This window comes from Drosophila eugracilis, unplaced genomic scaffold, assembly GCF_018153835.1.
Source record: "Drosophila eugracilis isolate 14026-0451.02 unplaced genomic scaffold, ASM1815383v1 contig_445, whole genome shotgun sequence".
In the NCBI taxonomy this organism is placed as follows: Eukaryota; Metazoa; Arthropoda; class Insecta; order Diptera; family Drosophilidae; genus Drosophila; species Drosophila eugracilis.
The window spans coordinates 700,438-726,449 of NW_024573311.1; the positions used below are offsets into that span (position 1 = coordinate 700,438).

The 26,012-nt window shown below is 37.3% G+C and overlaps 2 protein-coding genes and 1 long non-coding RNA gene across 3 annotated transcripts; 2 read left to right on the top strand and 1 right to left on the bottom strand.

Annotated features, from left to right (window-relative positions):
• The first annotated feature begins 211 nt into the window (after nt 1–211).
• Nucleotides 212–17,806, top strand: LOC108111073 (ATP-binding cassette sub-family C member Sur). The gene is made up of 23 exons (XM_017220406.2): nt 212–512; nt 2,016–2,281; nt 2,349–2,524; nt 3,325–3,540; nt 3,600–4,179; nt 4,493–4,605; nt 5,059–5,196; nt 5,256–5,418; nt 5,482–6,346; nt 7,880–8,141; nt 10,056–10,193; nt 10,581–10,717; nt 10,795–10,996; nt 11,067–11,674; nt 11,778–11,899; nt 12,859–13,487; nt 13,748–13,905; nt 13,966–14,161; nt 14,558–15,254; nt 15,502–15,629; nt 16,199–16,493; nt 17,105–17,301; nt 17,371–17,806. Exons 1-23 carry the CDS (start codon nt 337–339, stop codon nt 17,515–17,517), a joined length of 6,609 nt encoding a protein of 2,202 aa, XP_017075895.2. The 5' UTR covers nt 212–336; the 3' UTR covers nt 17,518–17,806.
• On the top strand, nt 8,260–9,908 carry LOC108111075 (probable fumarate hydratase, mitochondrial). Its single transcript, XM_017220407.2, is given in 3 exon segments — nt 8,260–8,481; nt 8,537–9,676; nt 9,678–9,908. Coding segments are annotated over 3 exon segments (1,458 nt in total). The 5' UTR covers nt 8,260–8,295; the 3' UTR covers nt 9,810–9,908.
• On the bottom strand, nt 15,850–16,497 carry LOC108111076. The gene is made up of 2 exons (XR_001772587.2): nt 16,386–16,497; nt 15,850–16,327 (listed from the first exon to the last, which is right to left on the bottom strand). It is a non-coding gene; the product is annotated as an uncharacterized LOC108111076 (long non-coding RNA).
• Nucleotides 17,807–26,012: the final 8,206 nt, after the last annotated feature.

The following is a 26,012-nucleotide window of genomic DNA, read 5'->3' on the forward strand; positions in this document are numbered from 1 at the left end:
ATTGCGCCAGCAGTAATCGCAGTGCATATTCCCGATTGCGAAATAGTTTGTTTATATTGAGCAGATCTGTATTTGCTTGTTGTTCAACCTGTTGTACGTAAAAGTTTGAAAGTGAATGCCTATAGATTCCGATTTAATTGTGAGCAATAAAGATGTATCGCCTACAAAGAAGCGTTAAAGAATATGCGCAACGGGAAGGAAATATTTTGAAATGAAATCACAAAAGTGAAATCTTTTCCAGAGTTTAAAAACCTGGCGCTAACGTAAACCTTTGGGCAAACATCATTAAAAGTTGTTGTTTTTTTTTGGCAATAAGTTTCCGTTTTATTGGCCATTATGAAGCAGTTGTTCAATATAATACACTGTGTTCATTTGAATGGGCATGTACGCTCCATTTATGATAATTTAAATACCGATGTTTGTGGCATTGACCGTGTGAGGCGTGTTTTTACGTGTTTGAGCATTTTTCTGCTACTTTCCGGATGGATATTTGTTTGGAAACGATATAAAAAGTGAGTTTTCATTTGTTCATTTTGGGGATATATGTTAATTAATTTTAAAGGCTAGTGAACTCTTTAAATATACATATAAGTTTTTCGGTTGCCAATCATCTCGAACGAAATACAACATCTCTACCCTTTCGGCATACAAAAGCTGAATTGACTTATTTTCAACTAAAATTAAAGTGTCTTTGCTTTATTTTATTTGTTTTTCATTCAAGTATAAACATGTAGTTTTTTGTTTACAATCAGTTAACAATCAGCCAGCGCTCTTTGTCTTTAAATTGTGCAAAGGCATGAACTGAAATAAGGTCAGATGTAAAGTGCGTTTGTTTGGCTTGTTTGCAATTTGTTCTATGTGATGATCATCAAATGTTTGATATCCAGTTTACTCCCTGCTCCATTTTGGCCAAAATACGAATGTAAATAATTTCCCCAAATGTATATATGTATGTATATGCACGTTCGTACATTATAGAAGCAAATGAGCACATTTGTTTAAATTTAGCACATGCGTTTGTAGATTATACGAATTCTGGAGAAATGATGAGGGAGCTAGAGTTTTTACTTCTATGCAAAGCGGCTTGAAAAAGTGTCAGACAACATTTATTGCCTGAGATAACAAAACAAGTTTATTAAGTAGATAATTTTCACGCACTTTTTGTTAGTTTTATGTGTACATAAATTGACTTTACTGGTTGTACGCTTAAACACTATTTGTTGAATTTTTTAACTTTACTCCGAAAATATGGATTTTTAATAATGTTTCAACGATTTAAAGACATTTTGTAAAATTCCTTTTTTTGTTTGATTTTCAACTGATATACAATTTTAAGTATTTTCAATTTTCTCTTTTAATTAGTAACTTTATGATAAAACAAAACCTTGCCTCTGATTGATAAATCTTTTAATGGAAATAGGTGATCTGCGGTTTTTATTTTGAAAAAATCACTTAAAACCCAATAATTGATATCCGGAATCCGGAATCCGGAATTCAAGTGCATGCACACCATTGAGAATCATAGGCATCCCGCAGAGAAATTAAGATACGTATAATAAACATATCGCGTGCCAAAGTATTCTCAATGGGCAAAACTCAATTGCATCTGGAAAGCACTTTGCCTTGAGGGTGCATTCTTATAAATACTGCATGTGCTTAAGACTGATATACGAAATCAATATCATAGGGAACTGCAGTTAATTATAGAAATATGTCTATATGATTTTATGATTTATTATGCGTATTTTATGAAGTTGTGATAAAAGAAAACTGTGGAAGAATAGTTCTTTATTTGCCCATTAAAATATTTCTATTTATATAAAAAAAAATGTATTGAGGATTATTTTAAATTAATTAACTGGCATTTTAAGTGTGAAACAAAGTAAATATCTTAGGAAAAATTATAAAAAATGAAGTTCCTACTAATCAGGCATAAATATCGCTAACCCTTATACAAACTTTACCTACCACAATCCTCTTCTTATATTATTATCAATTTCCGCCTTTTAATGCAGATGCCATAAAACATTACTAATGTTTCATAATGGACGCGCGGCGATATCCCTGCTCCTTCTGGCTGTGAATAGTTTCGAACTGGCCAGGCTGTGTCTTCCACTGCAAAGCGTTCATCGACTTAACCATCTGTTCCAGTCCAGTCCAAGGGATCTTAACTATTTGGTTGTAATTGGTTCGGGAGAAGTATGGAATGCACTTTTCTCTACACTCTTGACTCTTAAGCTAATGCTCTATCATCGGATTGTGGAGGGGAAGAAGGCTACAGGTGAGGGTTTTGACGTTCTGTAAGGACCTTGGGAACCTTTCTTATTAACTATTCTTCCGTTTTTTAGTATTTTTATATGCCAGTACTGCGGTGGAGGTATTGTCCTTTGCCCTGCTCTCAAATGAGTTCTTTGAGTTGGGACGCTACGAGGATTTGGTGGAGTTGCAGACGTGCCTTGTGGGTATGTCTGCCATGTGCATGGTATCCTTGGCTTTAATGGACGGCTTTACTATATATAAGGAAGTAAGTCATTTGAAAATATATCAAGATTATGTGTATCTATCAGATATAATGAAGTTTTAAAGTTTTGCTTAAAGTTGTCTTTTAATTTCGAATCAATGTAGGTAGTTGTTTTTTGAGTTGATTTTTAAAATGTGAAATGGTTTGACTTCTTTATGATGCGTCTGAATTTGTCTGTGTAAAATTTTAAGAGATAAGAAACTGGGAAATGCCGATTTTATTGAAAGAAAACAAATATAAAATTTAAAATACGTGTGAGTACAAGTGTAAAGTTCAAATATGACCAGATAACCTTTGAGCAATTAGTTTTTTGGAATACTTACTTTTCAAAACGGCTGAATAAAAAGTGATAGTTTGCCATAATAACATAATAATAAAGTCAAAGAGTTTTGGTTTAATTATTCAGATAAAATAATACATTTTCTCGTGCGATGACAAAGGCGTATATTTACGTATATTTTATTCTACTACAAATAAATGCAAGTCTGCACAACAGAGGAAGCCAAAAATTGCAATGCGATTTGCATGTTTAAATTTTAATTGAGGTTAAGTGGAGATTTTAAGCTTAATTCCTTTCATAATGTTTTTTTTGTGCTATGTAGTTTTCGGCTTTGTAACAGGATGAGTCCCACGACAACAAGCAAAGTAGGAAACGAAGGCTCAACCAAAGAGCTGAATATTTAAATTCACAAAATTTTGGGTCAACTGTGGGTTTTTGGCCTTAACAATTGTCACTGGAAATTATATACATAAACCATATGCTAAAAATCTTTAAATTTGATTAAAAACAATTGTATCTGCAGTGCTATCACGATGACTATCTGGATGACTATGGAAAAATAGGATACAAGCACACCCTCGCCACATTCTATTCTAAGTCCTGTTTTTGGTGGCTAACACCTCTGCTGTGGCTGGGCTACAAGGAACCACTGGAGCTAGAGGATTTAGGTCAAATGAAACTGGAGGATAGTGCTCGATCCCATTATGACCACTTTCTGTATATTTATACCGAAAAGAAGGTAAGTAAAGTTAATAAATATGCAACCAAGAAATATCTCTTAACAAGTTTAATGTGCAGAAAAAATCAAATTCATCGCCATCCCTTTGGTATTGCTATATAAAAAATAGTTGGCAAATGTTTGCCCTCGGCGGCATTTTAAAACTTGCCGGTGATTTATTCGCTCTGATTGGTCCGCTAGCCATACAAAAAATAGTAGAATATATCGAAAAACTTTATACCCAGGCTTCAATGCCAAAAGAACCGGACGAGGAGTCCGTTCTACTGTCCACCTCCAGAGTCCTAAGCACCGAATACGATGAAGTCTATGGCACAAATATCGATAGAGTGAGAATTTACAGTAGCACCTGGTCGGATCTTCTGGGGAATGGTTGGTGCATCGCCTGGATTGTCCTGTTGGCCGCAATCACACAAGGCGCCTTCTCGCAGGCCTCCACGCACATTCTCAACATGACTGGCATCAGGATTAAAACGTCTCTGCAGGGTCTAATTTATAGAAAAAGTTTGCTTCTAAATGCGGGTGGTGGGTGTGAAGGCAACGATTCTCCGGGAGAAGTTCACTCAACTTTCATTTCCACGGCTGAAAAACCAAAAAACGATGATTCCAAGCCAAAATTAGAAAATGTGGACAATTTAAGCGGTGAGTAAATTGGGGAATTATAGTTATAAATTAGTTTTTTCTTTTGTTGTAGTCAAACTAAGTATGTAATCTCTCTCTGAAAAAGTATGGAAGGTATGTGAAGGTAGTTTCAAAAAAGTGAAGTAGCCATTAATATACGGACTTTGCTCATAAAAGTAAATCAAATCAAATAAATAATGGCCGAATTCGCCTTTTTAAAACTGTTTGATGCTCTCAATACCTTTTCATCAGTTTGATTCAACATAAATAGTTTATGTAGGGCCTTAATTAGTTACTGAAACACTTTAATTGATTTTTATAAAATATTTTACAGAACCAATCGTCACCAATGACATCGGCAGTATTACCAATCATATGACCGAGGACACCCTCAATATTATGGAATTCTTCTTGATCATCCACTATGCCTGGGCCATTCCATTTAAGGTTCGTATTCAGATTGAGATTCGCCATTTGGTAGGCTAATCGTTTTTACAATTTATGAGCAACTTGTGTGCCATTTGGGCTCCGTTTGATGTCTGCTAACACAAACCTAATTTATAGCATTGGCAGTCGACGAAATCCTTGACTTGAAAAGCGGATATAAATGTTTTTAATATGTCCAATAATCGTCGGGCTATAAATTTGATTTTATTAAAAAAAGCGACATTTTAGCATCTTTATCGAATTATTTGTGTATATTTATTTTCGTTTCTTACTAATAATTCTAAGATAAATGTCAAGATTGATATTTTATTAGTTTTTATATGCGTTTAGTTCGGAATAATATGCTTAATAAATTATTTTTTATTGGTGAACCGTTCTTCCCAAAAATGTGAGAATTCTTTCTTTTCTTGACATTTAGATTGTACTAATTAATTGTTTTTTAATTCATTTTAGATAGCTGTGGTTATATATCTATTATATGTTAATTTGGGTATCAGTGCAGTTATTGGATCCATTGTCTGTATAGTTATAATGACGCCCCTGCAGTTTATAATTGGAAACGCCATGTCCAAGAATGCAGAAGTTATAGCCGTAAGTAATTAATTCGTAAATTAGTAATAACAAAATCAAATTTATTTTTATTTTTATAGAGATATACAGATGAGCGATTGAAGAAAATACACGATACCCTAGTTGGGATCAAAATCATCAAACTAAATGCCTGGGATGAGGTATTTCTCAAAAAGATACAAGCGGCGCGAAAAAAGGAGCTTAAGTATCTCAATAAGGATGCCACATTTTGGACCCTGATGGGTAGGTTTAATCGGTAAAGAATTCTGTTTATTTTTAATAAATTTTATTTTTACTCCAAAAAAGCTTTACTTACACACATCGCCACCGTATTGATTACCTTTGTTACCCTAGGAGTGTATGTTTGGTTACATCAAGATCAAGACTTCGACTTGAATGCTAGTCGTCTGTTTTCCTCATTGGCACTTTTCCAGCAGCTTACAGTACCTTTGTTGATTTTTCCTATAACAGTACCCATCATAATAGCAGCCAGGGTATCAACTCGTCGTTTGGAGAGGTTCCTCAAGTCAAGCGAAATCCAAAAACAATTCGAGGGTATTCGGAATATGGCAAGGATTTTGAGCAAGAGCGATGCCTCTTTGGATATGTATGAAACGCAAGAAAAATCGAATATGACGATGAGGACGGCTCAAGCGGAAAATATGCTAAATGAAAAGCGGCTAGCGCAAAAGTCTCAAACTCCTGAATTGCCAACTAATTCCACTCCACTTCTGCAAAATGCCGAGGAATCTACGGGAGATATAACCTCAACCTCTGTCCAGGAAATGGGTCACAATAAACTAGTGCAACAGCGACGGGAATTGCTAAGGAATACTCCATATGTTGCCATTCGGCCTCCAAAATTACGTGGCAGTGTTGTGGAGAGACCTGTGGAATTTTCAGTGATTCGGGCCAGGAATACGGATAGTTGGCGACGGGATTCTCTTCTGTTGAAAATGCCCGATGACATTGCCGTCTCCATCAACGATGGACTCTTTACGTGGCAGCCACAAAGTCAAATGCCAATGGTGCAACTGCATGTACCGGGAATCACCGTTCCAAAGGGAAAACTTACCATCGTCGTGGGCAAGAATGGCAGTGGCAAGACATCCCTTCTATCGGCCCTTCTAATGGAGATGCCGCTCCTCGTGGGCAACATGTTTTGGCACAAGTGAGTAACTTAAATAACTAACTAATATTAATCGATATTTAAGTGATTTAAATTCAAGAGATTTTCGATCTTTAGGTATTTGATTTATAAAAAATTAAATTCATTTTCAAAATATTTAAGCTTAGTGAAAGAGTAATAGTGAGTTTTCAGTTTGCCAGAAACATCGAAAATATGGATTATTTTTGGATGTTGAGTGTAAATCTTTCCCCGCAGCAATACTTTTTATTATTCTTGGATATTCCTTTTGGAAAAGCTTATTTTCCTATTTAGGTTTCAAAATATTTTCCTATTTTAAGCTTTTTGAATACCTTTGGCAATCTCCCGGTGGCCAAGATTAAGCACGTTTTCTTGTCTATCAACACGGTACACCCACAATACACTGCTCATGTAAATTTGCCCAGCTATTTATGTGCTTATTTTCAGTTCTGCCAACAGCAGTAGCTTCGCCCCGTAGTGTATAAGTTTGTTTGCCCATTTATCAAAATTAATTGCATAATTTTCACCCACAGCCGTATGGATGATACTAAGGCCACAAAGCTAAATATAGCTTATTTTAAAACTAGGACTAGATGGTTTAATATCGATTTTTATAGCAGCTTGGGAACTTAAATGCACAAGATTTAAACCCTATCCCAGCTAAGAAAGGAAAACGTCTTCCTTTAAATAAACTATTAGTATTGATTTTTCTAAAATTTAACCCATTTTCTGGAGCGAAGTCTCGGCTGGCAGGTGGAATAGTTGAAACTTCCTTTGTGCCTGCAATCGAATCCGCCGCAGTCATTTAACATATTTTAACAGTCGTTTCGATGCATGCCACGTGATTTGGTAATTTATCACAAAACGCCTGTGTGTACGTTGTTAATTTTATTGCACATAAAATAAAAATGGCATCGCCATAGTCTGGCAAAAGGATAAAATAAAAACGTTGGGGGGTCATATACAAATGCATTTAAAAAATGGAAATCGCGGAGTGGAAACGAAGACGTTGGTGCACTTGCCTCTTGCAGCGGAACCCAATTTTATCCCGTGGCCTTTGCTTCTATGGCTTCCTTCAGGAGAAAGACTTCCATTCCCAGCTCTATCTTCAACTCCATCTCTCTGCCTTGGCAACCGGCAAATGTGCAATAATTTCAATTACTGTAATAAATGTCTATGTTAGTTCAAGAACGTTTTTTTTTTTTTCTGTGGCATTCTCAAGGCTTCGTTTCTCTCCTCTTTTGGCTTGCAAATTTATGTTTCTTTTATACGTACTGTCTGCGATTTATTGAAAAAGCTCTTAAAAATTGTTAGTGGTTTGTTGACTTATTTTAGGTATATGAGTAATATACTTAAAAGTATGTGGAAGTTTATATAATTTTTATTAATAAAAATGTCTATAAAACATGGCTTCTTACTTCGGTGTGAAACTTTAGAGTTAAACTAAAAGGGTTTATTTATTTATTTAAGGGATTAAAGTTTTAAGATGTTACCGTTAAGTTATAACAATCAATTTTTTAAATACCATTTGAATTTTAATTTTAAATATTTTTCCAGAACCTGCACCATTTCCTACGTTTCCCAACAGCCCTGGCTTTTGAATGACACCATCCGTGAGAATATTCTTTTCGGGGAAGCCTTTCGCCCGAAACGTTATGATTTTGTACTGGAGGCCTGTGCCCTCAAATCAGATATTGAGTTAATGCCCAGAGGAGATTTTACCATAATCGGAGAGCGTGGAATCAATATTTCTGGTGGCCAAAGGCAGCGAATTGCCATAGCACGAGCTATATATTCATCGGCTAATGTTGTTATAATGGTAAGTAAGCCTAAAAATGTGAAGGGGAAGCAGGAAATGTGAACATAAATCACCAAAATCGAGTAATCTTTCAGTATTCCGTATAGTATCTTTAGGTTTTTTCATTCGGTCCAAAATAATAGCTCGCAATTGTTATATTTTAAAATTTCATAAAATGTCTTTCGATCAAAAGGAGATTTTTAGTTTGATGTACAAGCTGGCCAGACTCATAGTACCGGATACTCGTGTTGAATATGATTCGATGGGCCCCATGCACGTTCCTCTTGATCGAAAGTACGGTCCACAGACCATGCGATCCTTGATGAAATTTCCAATTGGCGGAGTACAAGAAAGAATGCCTGTATGGAAATGAGTCAGCTTTAAACTATATAACCTTATATAACTTAAACCCACAGCGAAGCATAATAAAAGCCCTGGGAATCGTAAAGAAAGCCGCCGCGGAATCTAACAAAATCAATGGTCTAGAGGAGGATTTATGCGAAGCCATTTCCAAGGCATGCGATGAGGTTATATCAGGCAAGCTTTACGACGAAGAGCATTTTCCATTGGTTATCTGGCAGGATGGATCCGGAGAGCATACCAATATGAACGTAAACGAGGTGATCTGTAATCGAGCCATTGAGATCCTGGGCTATCAAATGGGAACCAAAGAGCCAGTGGACCCAAATAAGCATGTCAATCTTTCGCAAAGTTCCCATGATACCTTCTCCACAGCTGTTAGAATCGCTGTGGTCATGAAATTGAACGAGACTATGTATCCTAGTTTACGGATGTTTATTGATCTGCTGGGAAAGAAGTCGACTGAATGGATGGATGTGATTAAAATTGGAAGAACCCATCTAATGGATGCAGTGCCTCTTTCCCTGGGTCAGGAATTCAGTGGATACCATCAGCAGCTATTGAATGGAAGAGCTCGATTGGACTCGGCCATGAGCAGGCTGTATCAGTTGCCCATGGGAGGTTCTATGGTGGGCACAAAAGTGGACACCAAGAAGGGTTTCTCCGAGCAGTGCACCAAACGAATCGCCGAGTTAACATTCCTACCCTTTGTGGAGTCTCCAAACTTTTTTGAATCTCTATCCACCTGTGATGCGCTGGTTGAGCTTCATGGAGAACTTAATACCATTGCTGCAAGTGTCATGAAAATAGCCAACGATATTCGTTTTCTGGGATCTGGTCCTCGTTGCGGATTGGGAGAGTTAAACCTGCCGGAAAACGAACCTGGTAGTTCCATTATGCCTGGAAAAGTTAATCCCACGCAATGCGAGGCCATGACCATGATCTGCGCCCAGGTGATGGGCAATCATGTGGCCGTGTCAATGGGCGGATCCTGTGGACACTTTCAACTCAACACTTTTACGCCAATGATTTCATCGAATGTCTTGCGTTCGATAACCCTTTTGGGCGAGGGCATGAAGTCCTTTTGCGTGAATTGCCTTGAGGGTATTGAACCAAATAAGTCCAAGATCCAGAGCATTATGAAGGCCTCCTTGATGCTGGTCACCGCTTTGAGTCCTCACATTGGATATGAAAAGATCTGCTGCGATCGCCAAGGCTGCACACGCCAATGGTACTACTTTGATGGAGGAAGCCTTAAATGCGGGCGTCGAAAGGGAGGAGTTTGAGCAGTGGGTGCAGCCCGGCAAAATGTTGGGACCTGAGAATTGAATATTGTAAACAAACATTATAATCGTTTTACTTTTGGGGACACTGTTAAATTTGTTGCAAATGTTGTTTGAGCTGCATAAATTAAAAAGTTGAGTTTAATTAATTTTGTTTTTTTTTAAATATTTTTTTTGATTTTTATGTCTTTTAATTTTCTTTGTAAACTGGAAAGTTCTATAAAGACAATAGGTTTAAATTAATGAAAAGTTTTTTTTATATAATCATATATTTTTAAATACTTATTCTTAGGACGACCCATTGGCCTCTCTTGATAATGAGGTGGGCGAGCACATCTTTCAACACTGCATTCGTCAGATGTTGCAAAAGTCAAATCGAACTTTTATCCTTGTGACACAACAATTGCAACGCATAAAGGAAGCTGAATATGTAAGTAAAATACTGATTAATTAGTGTAAATATATAGGGTGGCCCACGAAAGATTTGCGTTTTAAAATCGCTATAAAAATATCAATATTTCAAATATCAATTTTCTTCTAGTGTAAACTTAACCATTTCGTAAAGCGTAAACCTTCTACTAAATATCTGACACATCGACATTCGATATGTCAAAGTCAAAATTATCGATAGTTCAAAAAGCAAACGCTACATGGGCCACCCTGTATATTAAAAAAATAAAACCATGATTTTGAGCCTCTTTAATTGACTGAAAGCTTTATTTCTGTATAATCACTATGGTTTTCAATTCGAATTCATAAAAATCTTTTAATGGTTTTCTTAATTTATTTAATTTTATATTTATAAATCTACTTTTAGTTAATTGCTATAAAAGATGGTCGTGTTGAAGCTTGTGGCAGCTATGCAGATATTGAGCTGATGCATCCGAAAATTACCGCCAAATGGAACTCGATTATAGCATTGGCCAAGGCCAAGAAGGATAATATTGCACAAAAGTATGTATTTTACTTATGACTCAAACAGTTTATGGTCCAGTTTAACAAATTTATTAAAAATATATTTTAATACCTAGTCCAGTAGAACGAACAGCTGGTGAGCGCTGGAAATTATTGAGAAATGTAAGTAAGCTAGGATTACAGCGCTCGATCTCGGTGACAATGGAATCGAATGCTGGCTGTCATGCAGATGCCACTGATGGCAGTGGCTGTATATCCGTGGCTAATATGCAGGCCAATGTGGTCGAAGAAGATGAGGAAGATGACCAAGTATCCGTGGTAAGAGTTTGGGTAATATAGGGTAATATGATACTTTAATTTTAATGTTATTATTATTTTCAAATCTCAGTCATACCCCATCAGCAGTGGATCCTTCAGTCTGCAGCGCAAACGTTCCAGTATTTACGGTTCCCGTCATTTGATGTACGATGTTCCCCTGCCCATCGACGAATGTCAGGGAGATGATGTCATCATGCGTCCACGCCGCCGACATACTCTAAGTCGTCGTGGCAGTCGGACAACCAATTCCTGGCATCGATTGAGTGGTCTGAGCACTCTGACCGCAACTTCTGCATCGAGTTCCACCAGCGGAGATCCATTGAACCGCAGTGTCTTGACCACCAGTTGCAGCAGCTATGCGGAAAGTAGTGTTGATGGCAACGATTTGGCCACCGCAGCACCAGAACCTCGAGTTCAATCCTGGCAGCCGCCACAGAATGTCAGAATATCCCATCAACCTCTGTCGCGAAATGCCTCCTCACCACCAGCTATTGATGTGGCAAGTCCTGAAACTAAAATGTCTGACGGTGCAATGAAGTCTAATAACAGCTTGGAGTGTCCTTTAGATGACCACCATGTTCGTGGCAGTTTTCAGCAGTTCCTGCGACGAATGTCCATGCGGCGTTCAAATAAGCCAAAGAATCATCATCACCCTTTGAGTGCTACAAACTCTATTCTGTGAGTAGAAAATTTTAGGATATAACAACTTGATTTACTTTTAAATGTATTTTAAATTAAGTTTAAAAAATATTAATTATTGATACTTTTTAACATTTTATAGGAGCATTTCCGAAGAATCTCCTCCCATTGTTCATTTTCCTGCCACACTTCTAGCTACAGATTCTTCTCAAAATGCAAAGTCCATTCAAAATGATTTGCTTCCAGAGGAAAAGCCCAAAAAGTGTAAGTTAACTATAAAACAATATCAAAGTATAAATCATAAGTTAAGTCAAAGTTGAGTTACAAATTTCTAAATATTGTCAGGAAAATATTTACTTTTACTTTACTTTAATGAATATATATTGTTGCATCTTGGAAATGCTGCAATTTTTTGATAATGAATATTGATTAGCCCAAATGTATTCAGCTGGGTGTAAAAACTGTGAACAAATTATTGACATAATATTCGAGATGGAAAATTCGTTGTCTTCTGCTTTTATCCCAATACACTGGGGTACCTCCTACTTATAGTTTACTCCTGGCTGCATGCGTGTAGCTTAAAACTTAAATCAACTTTGATTTTAAAAGTTTTGGGCTCCCAAGCGGTAAGTCAAAGAGACAGTGTTCGAGGGCGCGAGAAGTTTTGCAAGGCAGAAACTTTGGCCCAACTTGATGCATTGATCTATCAATATTTGGCTGATAAGTCAGCGGGTTCGTAGTGAAAACTTTCGATTTAATCAGTGCTGCAAGTGTCACTCCATTCGAGAGCCCAAAAAAGGAATCCTTCGCTAGGCAAATCCTCAGACGGGAAGTAAACTTTTCTTTCAATTAGTTTGTCTGTGGAACTTGTTAAATTAAACGGTAGCATGGCTTAATTGATGTGGGCCCATGTGCTAGTTCTGAAAAGTTTAAAACATGTTGATATTTTCCGACTTACTACCTTTTTCAATCAAAAGTCGTCGACTTTCAATCAAAAGTTAATAGCAAGCAGTTTCCGGAAATGTTCTTGCATATGAAATCGGAAATTGGTATTCAAATTGGTTTATTGCTAACTTTATTTACATTGCCTTAAAAATATAACCTTTCGAGTTAAAACCTTGGTAACTATAGTGGTTAAATAGGTTTTCTGGCATAAACTTAGCATAAATTTTTCTTAACACACAAACCTCTTCTGACCCTTTGTTTCGTCGTTTAAAAAACAGGTGTAAATATTGACTCGAAGGAAACTACAATAAATTGCGCTGACAATGGCGAATCAGCATCCGACAAAGAATCGAGGGCAGACGTGACAACTTCGGCCGCCCAGGAGCGTAGTGAAGGACACGTGCTACTTTCGGCAGGTGGTGAATCTGGGCGGGATTCGTTGCCTTTGGCCAGAACAGCAATTGATACGGAACGCAAATATGGAAAAATATCGGACGACATATATCTAATGTACATAAGAGCCGCCGGACTGCCCATAATCACCGTCTTTTTTATCACCGCACTAATTTGGCAGTGTTTGCGTGTCTACACGGACGTTTGGCTAAAGCAATGGAGCGATGTCCATGGGAGTACCAAGGGCCTGGATGAAAGCCGAGAGGATCGTTCAGAGGTAGAGGACCACGAAGTCACGTACTATTTTCGCATGTATGCTGCAATTTCGTGTGTTTGTATAATAATGGCCCTCGTATCAACACCGGCCGGACAATATGCCGGCATTAATGCTCGTCGTAATTTGCACGATAAGCTGCTGCAAACGATTTTGCATAAAACGTTGCATTTTTTCCAAGTGACGCCGCTCGGACGTATTGTGAATCGTTTCAGCAACGATATGGCCGTCATTGATAAGGTGAGATTTGTTATTTCTGTTATCCTGACGTTGTTTTAGCCATCTCTGACCACGTTGTTACCACATCGACACATCATTTTATACTGTGTTTTGTGTGTGGCATGAAAATAGAGAGGCTGCTATAGGTGGTTGCCACTTTGATTGAGATTGCATTACGATAAGCATGCATTTTTGTTTAACTATTTATAATAAGGAACCTTAAAGTAAATCATATGGGAAAAACCTTCAATAACTCAGAAAATATTCATTTCTTTCCGTAGAAAATTGCCGCTACTGGTCAACGGTTGCTGCAATTAACTTTGCTCTGCCTGTCGGCAATTGTTATAAATGTCACGATTACCCCCTGGATCTTGGTTGTCACCCTGCCGATCTGCGGTGCTTACTATATCATACAAAAGTTCTACAGGTGTTCAGCAAGGTAGGGAATATGCCCCCCTCTTAATAATCTTTGTAAAAATATCTTATTTCTTATTTTTAGAGAACTGCAACGCATTGAGAACGCCACTAGCTCTCCTGTAATATCTCATCTATCGGAGACCATTCAAGGAGTAACTACTATTCGAGCATTTAATCAGCAAACTAGATTCACAGAAATTCTATTCAAACGTCTGGAGGCCAACACCATTGCCTATGCATTGTTAAACACTAGTCATCGCTGGCTGGGAATTTCTTTGGTAAATATAGAAAAGTTATATTTAAAATTATATTATATATATGAAGTTTAACCTAAGTGGGTATGAGGAACTTAAACATATTTGATTACTTGGAAATTAAAATTAAAAAAATTACTTGGATTATCTTGGCTTAAAGCTCATTTCTTTTAGAGAGTCAGTTTTATTCCCTACTCTTAGTTACATCCTGCATACACTTTGCTCTCATTTAGTTTTTAATTTTATATAATAGCCTAATAACCGGCAGCTAAGTGAATTAGTTAGCTGTAGACCACTTTCAGTCCAGGACATGACCTCAACTTTCTACCCGTTTAGACTCAGACTCAGACTCAGACCACTCCCCTGTCTTCTTAATCACGGCGTACATCCGCTTGTTTTAATGTGTTTTTCTTCCTGCAGGACTATTTGGGTGGATGCATTGTTTTTGTGGCCACTGTGACGGCATTGGTAATGGCGAGCGTCAGTTGCAGGAACCACACGACGAGCCACCACGAGGCATCCGAAACTTATGCTGTCAATAAAAGCTCCTCGGAACTGAGACCCTCGCCATCCCTGGTGGGTCTGGCCATAAACTACACGTTGTTGGTGCCGATTTACCTTAATTGGGTTGTAAAACTTTTGGCTGATATGGAGATGTATGCGGGCTCTGTTGAACGCATCGCCCACTATGCCCAGGGACAGGATCCGGACTTGGTCTCGTCCGATGAAGATGTGAGCGGCGAAGTCGATAGGTCGTCCCAGTCCCAGTCGAATGCTGGTGACAAAGTTTACCCAGGCGCAACGACAGCTGCCGGTGATGTTGATGAAGATGGAGACCAAGACCAAGACCAAGACCGAAATGGTGAAGGAGATGAAGTTGGGACACAGGAAGGACATGAAAATGGGGCTGAAGCCGGAGCAAATGCTGATAAATTAAATGCAGCAGGCAATGCAACCGGCGACGGCAATCACTTAAACTTCCACTTCCTCACGGCGACAGCTGGCGACAAGGTGGGGCAGGCGAAGACAAAGATGTCGGTGATTAAAGATAAGCAACTGCCACCGCAGGACGAGAAGGTCGTCCTGTCAAATGAGCCGGCCAGGAAGCTTGAACGCTGTAAGTTTGGGTCAGTTGGTCGCTCTTTTGGCCACCAACTCGAGGCGTTTACTACACATCACAAAGCTTTTGTGTATAATTGCATTTTGAAAATATGTTTTTAACAAACTTTGAAGGTTGGTTTTGGGATATATGATATACTATTATACCTACTACACCTTAATAGAAACAAAGTTAATTAAACAAGTTGTATTAAATCTCTAAGAAGGTTTAGTATATATTAACTTGAATATTTTTTTACTTTCAGATCAAGGAGTTCCCATTTCTTGGCCGCAAAGAGGTGATATTTTTTTCGACAATGTCAGCCTGAGATACGAAGGTCAGACAGAAAACGTCATCAGCAATCTAACATTGAAAATTCCTGCCGGTCAAAGGGTAAGTAAAGCCAAAACTTTATAAACCTACCTTACGTTTCTAAAAAAGAAAGTTTGAGTCTGCTTATACTGCACTTTCTTTCACATGCCATAAACTCTAATACAGTTGTCAGCCATATTGATTGAAGTTTAAAATTAAATCATCGATGATCAACAGAAAGACTGACTAAGGGCAAACCCTTTTTTTCGAAGTCAATTTATTTTCGCCATAAATTATAAAATTGATAAGATAATAAATCAAAAAACTGGGACAAAGCAAAGCTGCAACGCGAATTGTTGGCTTTCATGAAATTTGCCATAGCGTTTAATAGGTTTTAATTGTTCTGGGCCAACGAGTATGCAGAAATGTTGATTGATGATGCAAAAAGGTCTCCTTTCATATGCAAGGACTAATTTTATAAAAATGAGCCCACCTGCTTCAAAAAGTTATATATGTACGAAGGGTAAAGTAGTGTTGGTTTTTACATAACTAAAGTTGATTTTGTTTAATTTTGGAAAATCCTATTGATTCCATAACATTCAAAACTCGTTAAAATTTAACTATTCAATCCGTTCGTAATCGGTTTATAGATTGGCATCTGTGGTCGCACCGGCAGTGGCAAATCATCCCTGGGGCTGTCCCTTTTCGGTGTTCTACAAACGACCAAAGGCCACATTTACATTGACGATGTGGACATCAAACGAATCCGACCAGACGAGCTGCGAACCAGATTGTCAATAATTCCGCAGGATGTGCATTTGTTCAATGCAACCATACGTGAAAATCTTGATCCACACGGCTACTTCCAGGACCTGCAATTGTGGAATTGCCTTGAGTTGGCTCAGCTGAGAGATTTTGTCAACGGGCATCTTCCTCTCGGTTTGGGTGAGTGCGATTTTTGGTTTGATTTTATTTTTTACTTAGAATGAAATTTATAACATATTCCATTTGTGCTCTAAAGTTTTGCTTTTACTAGATTTAGATTTAGATTTCTTTCAGGTTAATGCATATTAGATGATGTGATTTAGTCATTTTTTTATTCACCTCAGATTTGATTTCAAACCTACAATTTGGAAATAAGATAATTATTACGTTACGTAGCCAGCTAGTTGAATACAATTTCAAAATTGGTGATTATTTGATTTAATTTAATTCTTAAAAAATTCATTATAAATTAGTAAATTTACCCTAAAACCATAGTTAGTATATGCAGCATACAAAATAGCAATTGGCATATTTAGTTTTCACCATAAATTGGTAGACAATTAAAATGTAACATGCTATCAGTTTTTACAACTATTTTTAAATTTAATTTATTTCAGATGTTTCAGTTTGATTGGTAGGTTTCAAATTGTTATTTTTAGATATAATAAATTTAATTAAATTGTCTCTGGATTGAGTTCCGTAACTCTGCCGTATTAATTCAAACGTTATTAGCTAAAATTTTCACAATTAGTCCGAATTTTGAATGAAATTATTTTTGTTTTCTCCCACAGATACGGTGATATGTGACGGCGGGGTCAATCTGAGTGCTGGCCACCGGCAGTTGTTGTGCCTGGCACGTGCCATATTGCGGGGTTCCGTTTGCCTGGTCCTGGACGAGGCAACAAGTGCCCTGGACAGCAGCACGGAAAATGCACTGCTCAAGGCTGCGGATCTGGCTTTTCAGGGACGCACCATCATTACCATTGCCGTGAGTCCGCAGTTAATCCCCGGCCACTCCAGTGCAGCTGTGTGATATGACAATTATATTTCTCCGCAGCATCGCCTGACAACTATACTGGATTATGACCGCTTAATTGTGCTGGACCAAGGGCGAATCGTTGAAGATGGCAATCCCAGGGAGCTCCAACAGCTGCCGGGCTCTGTTTTTCGTGGCTTACTAGAAAAGGGGGCGAGCAAATGGTAGTTTTTTCCTTCCTACTTTTTCTACAACATCTGTGTCATATAGTGATTCCTAAATGTATATGTTCCGAAAAGCTTCTATTTTTATGTCTTAACATATCCATTTAGTATTTCGAAAACGATGGCAAACATTTTTGCTGATTTTTGTAATATGTTTAAAGGGTTTTTTATCTTTCTTAAATGTATTTCCAAGTATTTTTTTCTAGTCATGTTTAGTTTTTATAATAAGAGAGAAAGAGCTCTATATGTTTGACAATAAAAAAGCCAACCAAATTTGAAAGTTTTGTTTAATTTTGCAAGCATGTTGAACCTTTTTCCTCTTTTCGTATATTGTTAAAATAAGAGCTAGCAACAGGAATCCAAAAGAACGAAGTCATTATGACATTATGCACAGTTTTGTGGCTGCAACTATGCAACAGTAAACTCCGCAAAAGGAGGTCAAGCCAATTAGGGCTCGAATTGCAACGATATCAGACAGGCGATGCCTATACCTCAGCACTCGAAATTTGAATGAATATGCAACGGTTACGGAAGAATATTTCATTGGCGAAACTTTCCATCTAGATGGGGGAGCTGTGTGGGCAAAGGGATAAGGGATCGAATGGGGCATACAAAAACCGAAAATATTGCAAAATAAATTGATTGTTAAAATGGGGACGGCTAATGTTGTTGGGGCCAGCGGAAAAGTGAAGACCAGGCGCAGTGCATTTCAATGATGCCTTCTCGGCTCACTTTGTATGCACATTTCAAGTGGTTCGCTGGGGCAATTAAACTTAATTGACGATGAGGAGCGTGCATTGTTAAGTAGGATTCGGAGGGTGAAAACCATTTTTTTTTACATCGTTCAATAAGCGCCTTTGATTTGTGAGAGGAAGGGTCGACCGATCGATTGCTAATTGGAACATTTTATATAAGCAGTCATACGATATGCACTTAATACATGCATTTAACTTATTTTCAGAGCCCTTATCTATTAGTTTAACACTCTTTCTGCCCAAATCATTCAAGGTTAACTTTCTTGTAAATGAATTCATTGATTTCTTGGTTCTTGATTCGTGATTGCCTAAGTAAGCTAGTAAACTTTTCCTTTAATTACTATTTAATGTGTGCAAGGAAATGTTACCGAAATGATTTTGATATGAATCTCCAAACCTCTGGGTCTTGATACTTATTTGTCTGTCTAATTAATTTGTGAGTACATTCAGCCTAAGTGATTTGTCTTCCACTTAAGTAACGCACAAGTGTGAAAGAAGAAAGGCCCTGTCGTTTTATTGAGTGCATAACTAAATAGGGTCTACCCCACTTGGAAAGTTCCTTAATCTATTTATCTGCTCTTTGTATAGTATAAATGCGGTGAAGTGCATAACAGATTTTATGACGTCTTCATAGGGATTTTCAATTGCCTTTGGGCTCTCTCCCTCTCTGAAGTTGTTTGTTTTTATTAAATTCTACATGGAACCCCCAGCTTAAACATACTTATATATGGTATATGCTATATACCCAGCCATACTCGGATTTTGCACGCATGAGCGCTTTGCCAGTTCCTTTGACGCTGTCTGTCGTTCTAATAAAAGAAATCTGTCAAATTCAAACGCTCGTAAATGTCTTACACATCCAACCGGTCATACGAGCGGCAATGTCGGCGTGGCCATGATGTTTTCTAACTGTTTACCCCATCACTTTTTCTTCTTTTTTTATATATATATATATATAATACATATATATCTTAAAGCTACATAAAGCCCTTGTCTGCTAATCATATCGTATTTATTACTTTTATCCATTGAGATTTTACAATTGACTGCATTTCCAAGAATTTATCATCGAGTTGTGTTTTTGCCGACATGAGTGTCCCACTATTTATATGTATTCGCTATTTTCAAGGACTGTTTGTATCAGAAAACAGTTCAAATAAAAACGAAATGAACTAATTGAATTACCAGAACTGCAGATTTTTGTAGAGGGCTGAATGTGCTTACAGAAATATGTTTTTAAGTGAAGGTTAAGCACTAATATGTACATGAAATTGAACTTACGGTAGTGGAAAAAGGTTAACAATTGAATATAAAATATAAGAATAAAAAAGTCAAGCCAAATTTTGATTTAATATGCCCTTGAAAGAGATAATACTGAAGAAAACCAAGATTGTAAACTTTTTAGAATCCACAAAACTGGAAGAATTAAGTTTATTTATCCGCTAAAAATATTATTAAAAGTAAAGTATTAAAATTTCTAAATATTTTGTATATTCATAAATGATGACCATAAAAATTAACTTAAAAAAGAAATCGATAGTATTAATCCACCTATTAAATACAGATAAAATATCAAAATAGTTCGATATACAAAACAAACAGCACCTTGCCCAATATTCCGGACTAGACTGTATGTGGAACGCAGATGTGTTTCTGACCTACTGAACGAGTAAGCGGTAACCTTTCGGCTGGGAGTCGTGCTGAATCTGCAGGTTTGGGCCAGAGAGCGAGCAAACGAACAGCATCCAACCGAATGATGTTCGGGATGGGTCGTTCTTTGTCGTCCTTGCTCGTTAAGCAGGAACAACCCTGTCCCGCGGATTCCAGATGCTGTTGCGCTTTCGAATGCCAGGCGTTGCCGTCTTCCGGGCGCTGTGTTCAGTACATTCGCGTCTGGCTATATGTGCGGTTATCCTCGCGGTTCGTCGTTATTCTGGCCAATATTCAACTCGTTCGTGATTTAGCGCGTATTTCAATTAACAAAAAATAGTTTTGGTTTTTGTTTCGGAGAGAGAGTGATGCTCGGGTGTCAGCCTGAAATTAAATATGTAAATTAATTGTGGAGTGGCCTGTAATTGAACAAACTGTGAGTCTAGCTGTGGATATAACAGTATCTTTTAACACTGAAATTCAACGATTTCCGGTTCTGACCTAACTCAAGCGTTATGCATAAATGCCGCATTCAGGAATTATTTTTGTTTGCCACAAAAGCCTCATCCATCGGTTGTTTGGCAAAAATGGTTTTTATTATTTTATTTGCTGGCTGGTTCGTTAGTTAAATTAGTGGCCTGTGATTAGTGGCATTCACTAACAGATAAGCCTTCAATCAGCTAAAAAAAAAACATTTTTTGTTTTTTTAATAGTCAAATAAATGCTCTAAAAGCTGTATGTCAAACGATAAATCTCGTTTTAACGGACATTTGGCAAATTAATATTTTGTGGCAGTCACACATTATCTAATATAATAATTAATTAATTAATTTAAAAATAAGCAAGATATATGAATTTTGGATAGATTTTTATTTTATTTCCAAATAAAATTCTCAAAAGTTAGCACAATGTAGGGTAAAATATATAGCTATAGAGTTACTAAAATTGATTCCCCTAAGCCAAAGCTGCTGTTAAACTCCCTAATACGCTACTAATTAGTTTGGAGTCTCCTTCAATTAACGAACGTTAAAGATAATCACTAGTTCCGGAAATGAAAGCAATAAAACACCGAACAGAGTTAAAAGGAGAAGCCAAAAGGTGAAAGAGCAAGCAAACAAGGCGAACTTTTTGGTTACTATTACTCAAAGAAACTGTGTGTGTTTGTGTTTGGGTGTTTGCAGCCACCATTGCCATTCAGATGAATACACCTGCGTGCCACCGTGCCACCGGTGTGCATACACACGGGGTGTTGCTTACGCTTCGCATTAGCATAATTAAAATTCGGTAAATAGGCTGACGGCGAATGTGAACACTAGGCTCCATTAGCCCCCAAAGCAAACAGAGCCCGCCTCGACTTGACCCAAAAGTGGGCCTTGAGCCACCGCAGGGCACATGCAACATAGCAGCAACGTAGCAGCAAACCAACAAACCCTATTACTCATTTTTAAGTAGACGCGAGTGTGTGCCTGTTTGTAATACCCTTGAACTTTATTGTTTGAACATCAGCGGTTTGCCAGGGCTTTCGCTTTCTTTCCTATGGGAAGAAGAGCAAAAGGCGGAGAGTTTCCGTATCCGGATCCGAATCCGGATCCCATTGCTTCGCCATTTTTATATGCCGCTTATATGTATATGTATGTGTACGTGGCCGTGCTTTTTTATAGCAGCCTGTCAGGCGCAGCAATACATCGGTTTACCATTGAAATTATATGTGCGTACTTTTTAGACAGTTTTCCCCAAAAAAAAAAACCCCAGTAAAGATTTTTCGTTAGTTTATATTGCATTTTCTCAGTGTGCTCTTAACGCCATATGGAGTTTCGTTTTTTACCATTACATTACAAGTGCAGATTTTGATTTAGGTCTAAGTTTAGGTTTAAGTTCATTACTCCACTAAATGATTTCATCATCTGAATATGTCCCTCTTGGTAGCCAGCTCAATTGCTTTCGAGCTCTCCAGCTTTTCGTTACATTTCCAAACAATCTTGACTTTGATTGCACTCAATTGAATATAGTTCGATGCAAGCTAAATCAAATGAAAATTCAATTTCCCAATTGAATTCGAATCAGATTCACTTCAATTTCGAGTTCTTGTCCAGCAAATACATTTACATTATCCATGCGTATTATATACAACAACAGATGTACGTGCTTCTTATACATATATCTCAACTATATATGGATTAATTTCGTTTGGCGGAAAATGGGGCATTTCAAGTGATGAACAGCAGGATAGGTTTATGTTTGTGTTTGCACCTGATTAGCGGACAATTAATGTGAATCGGTAATTAAAGGCTCTCTTTAAATGTTAAATACACAAAATAAAAAAGTAATTAAATTAATTTCCGTGCTGGACAAAGAATAATAAGGAAGTGTCTGTACAAAGTTCAACAGAGAAATGAGATAAAATGAAATAAAATAATATGGAAACTGTGTGAGCAATTTACGTATGAAAAGCCAACAACAGAACGGCGGCGGGAAAAGCATCAGCTGCGGAAAAGTAAACATAAAGTTTTGGATTCTGTCTGTGGCTGTTAGCACAGTATCCGGGACTTCATAATTTCATCCGGTTGTATTTAAATTGTACTCAAGGTGCATTTTGGGTTCCAGTATACTGCTCCGCGTGACGGGATTTTCACATGCCAGAGATATATTCATAATGTAAGTATCATATTCTCGGTTTTTTTTTTGTTTTGAAATTTACTTAACCTTTTTATAAATACTCGTAAAAAATTCAGACAAAATAGACTGACTTTCTAGAAGAAGGTTTACAAAAAAGGTTCACAAAAATAAGTTTACCCGTTTACATATCATGTTTTCCGGTTCTCCCAACCGTTTTTGAAATACTTAAAGGTTTTTATTTCGCTTTTTTTTCTGTAAAACTTTCGTCCTGATGTAGTCGTGTTGCTATTGTTGACTCCGGTTTCAATGCGGGCTTTTCCTCAGCCATGTTATCTCTGAGCCATTGTCTTTTTGGCCGCACTCCGAAGACACTGCCACAAACTGTGTTAGTTCTGGCCACAAAAAAGTACAAATAAGTATGTGTGAGGCAGCAAGACAAACAGAAAGGCAAAAAAAAATACACGTAACTCGTATGAAATGTGAAAAAAAATCTACTAAGCTGTTGTGAACTTTGAAATTCACTTTTAAGAAGAATTTAAGTAAAGAAAACTTACCGATAAGTGAACAGAAAGTTCAATAAAACTTGTTTTAAGTACAATTTCTGTAAATGTAAATGGCAAAATGAGCAGTCTTTCATAAAATTCAAAAAGACCCTCTGGCAGAGTACACAAATAGAATCAACTTTAAGCAAAATGAGGCAATAAAGATTTATCTCGAAACGACGGACGCCAAAGCCAATGCAGCAGATTTGTCAAGGATTTGCGGCTCGAAATTTATTTTTGGCTGCTCGTCCCGCTTTCTGTTTTTTTTTTTCAGTCCCTTGAAAGAATAAACCAAACAGAGTATAGTTTCCCCATTGATTTTTGAGCAATATTCAAATATACATACATATATCTCGGTTTTGTGTGTGCTTCCGAAACAAGAGTAATCTATGATGTCGCATTCAACATGCATAAATTTTAATTAAACCGAAAATAAAACACAGCTAGTTTGTTTATCGTTCAAAGTGGAAATGTATTTTGTTTGTTTTTCAAGGAAATGTTTGTTTTTTTTATTGCCTACATTTGGGGGCCGCTGCCATGGCATTTATCAGCTCTTAACGCAGCTATGATTTTTAGCCCTCTAAACTGTAAATAAGAGTCTAAATTCATTTGAATATTGTTAGTTACATGAAAGTACAATCATTCAACGAAGTTGCTTGTTTTTTGTTCCACTCAAAATCAGACAAATTTCACAAGTTTTTAGCCAAACTTACACTAAACTAGACACAAATTTGACAGGACAGAGAAATCTGTTGGACTGTTTATGACATCAAATGGGAAAAACTTCAGAACTTTGGTTACATTACCAATTGCAGTTGGCAACATGAAGTATCTGAAATGCTTAGGGCCATTAAAATCAGCCACAATATGAAAGGTATTCCTCGTAAAGTGTTTGCCTAAGGGCACTTTCTTTATTATGCCCCAAATATTTTGCATCTCTCCTAGCAACTACGAAATCTTTTAGCCTGTCAATTATCGGTTTCCACAGCAAGATTCATTATATACTTTGATGGTAAACAAGTTTTTCCTTGGCGCGCCATGTGCCATCATTTTTTGTTGTTTTTTTCTTTATTTTTAAATAATCTCGACAGCCTCTCACGTTGTACCAAGAAAAAAAAAAGAAGTAAATTTGAACGGTCGTATACATGAGTTGTTTAGTAAAAGATAAAAACGTGATTACGAAACAAAACACTCGGGCTGAAGAGAAACGCGATGGGCGTAAATATTGGGGATATTTTGTTGTGGTGCCTGCCGCCAGTGGCACCATAAATCAAAAAACCGCAGGCCTCGCTTAGGTCATGGGAAAAGTTAAACGTAGAAAATTTTTGGGGATAAACTTTAGTTTTCCAATGGCCCAAGACGCATTTTTCCGCCAGCTTCGATCATTTGATGAAAACAAAGCGAATTCCTAACTGTTCCGACACCGAGAGTGCCGTAAACGCGTTAAGAATTATTGATGCCTCATTGCTGATTGCTCTGCGTTTTACGCCATTTGACACACATCCTGGAATCTCCAGGGGTGGGTGAATATAATCCCTGGGAAGGATCCCTACCCCTCAAAAGAAAACACACAGACAGACAGACTTGGGCATAAAAATAAGTAAAGTTATTTGGTATGTCTAGCGTGTACTTCGTATTTCCCTTTTTCTTCGAAGGTCCTTGTGTTATTACAGTTTTCCTTGGAAATGACAGAAAAAATCAACGCTCACATTGTCAGCATATCGAGGCTTATACCACGTCTGCACAAAATTATTGCCAACTTTGCCATTTCGGGGGGCTCGCATTCATTGCATTAAATTGTATTTTTGATGTTTGCGCAAAAATATGGTAAAACAATAAATACGGATTTGGCTGATTGTGAGGTTTCGTTCGGTGAGAAGTGCGATGAATTTTCCATAAAATAACCTTTGTTCTTCAGCAATTTATATTCTCTCTTTGATACTTTACTTGATTTTCGTATACTTTTCCTGGTTTTTCAAAACAAAACTTTCTGAAATATATTCGAGGATATTACGTGGATTTTGGCAGATAATTAATATGCCTGCGTTTCCCTCAAGCATTTTTACACGTTGACAATGCCAGACAGGATGGGATCTTTGGGAAAACAAACAAAACATTTAAATGATTTTTATGGGTACACATTTTCACTCCCAACATTAAACTTTAATGTTACGGTCCCAAAGACTTTTTACGTCTGTGAGTAATCTTGAAGATTCGTGTATGTTTTTCTTATAAGGTTGTTTGTGGTAAAAATTCATTTTGTTTATTTGCCTTTAGGTCTTAACTTGGTAAAAAATGTTTATTTTTTAAACTAAGTTTATATAATTTTTCAGGGTAGCAAAGTTGGGTAGCCAACTGCCCTGTAAGTCCGTTAATTCCATTAGTTCTGCAACATGTACAAATAGATGGGAGGACTGTAACGAATCCCCAACAAAGACTTTCATATTGCTTTTGTGGTCTGGGGAAGTTAAGTGATTCACGATTGTATTGCCCATTTCTTCTTGGCTATTGTTCGAAACTTATTTGCATTCATGTTTTTGTGCTTTTTTTTTCCGCTTTTTTGACCAGAGTAATATCTATCTCTGTCCTTCAGAAATGACTTTATGCCAGGAGAGGCATTTTTTGGTTCTAAGATGTTTGCCTAAGGAAAGTTGCAGACGAAAGTCAATGTTGGTTTGGCTATGAGTGGACGCAATCGAGCTGGTGAGTCCGATTATGTGGTTCTGACTCAATTTCGCTTGCATTCTTCTCTAACGTTTTCGCTTTTTGGTTTTTGGTCCCCAGATTATTCGTTCTAAGCTCCCTTTTTTACTGGCCATTGTTAGTTGGTCAATATTGAAATGCTCAAGTGGGTAAACGCTTTTGATTGCAAGTTACAGTTTGCCTTTCTGTTTTTAATATTTACTTTTTGAGGGAGTTTTGAAATTGTTATGATG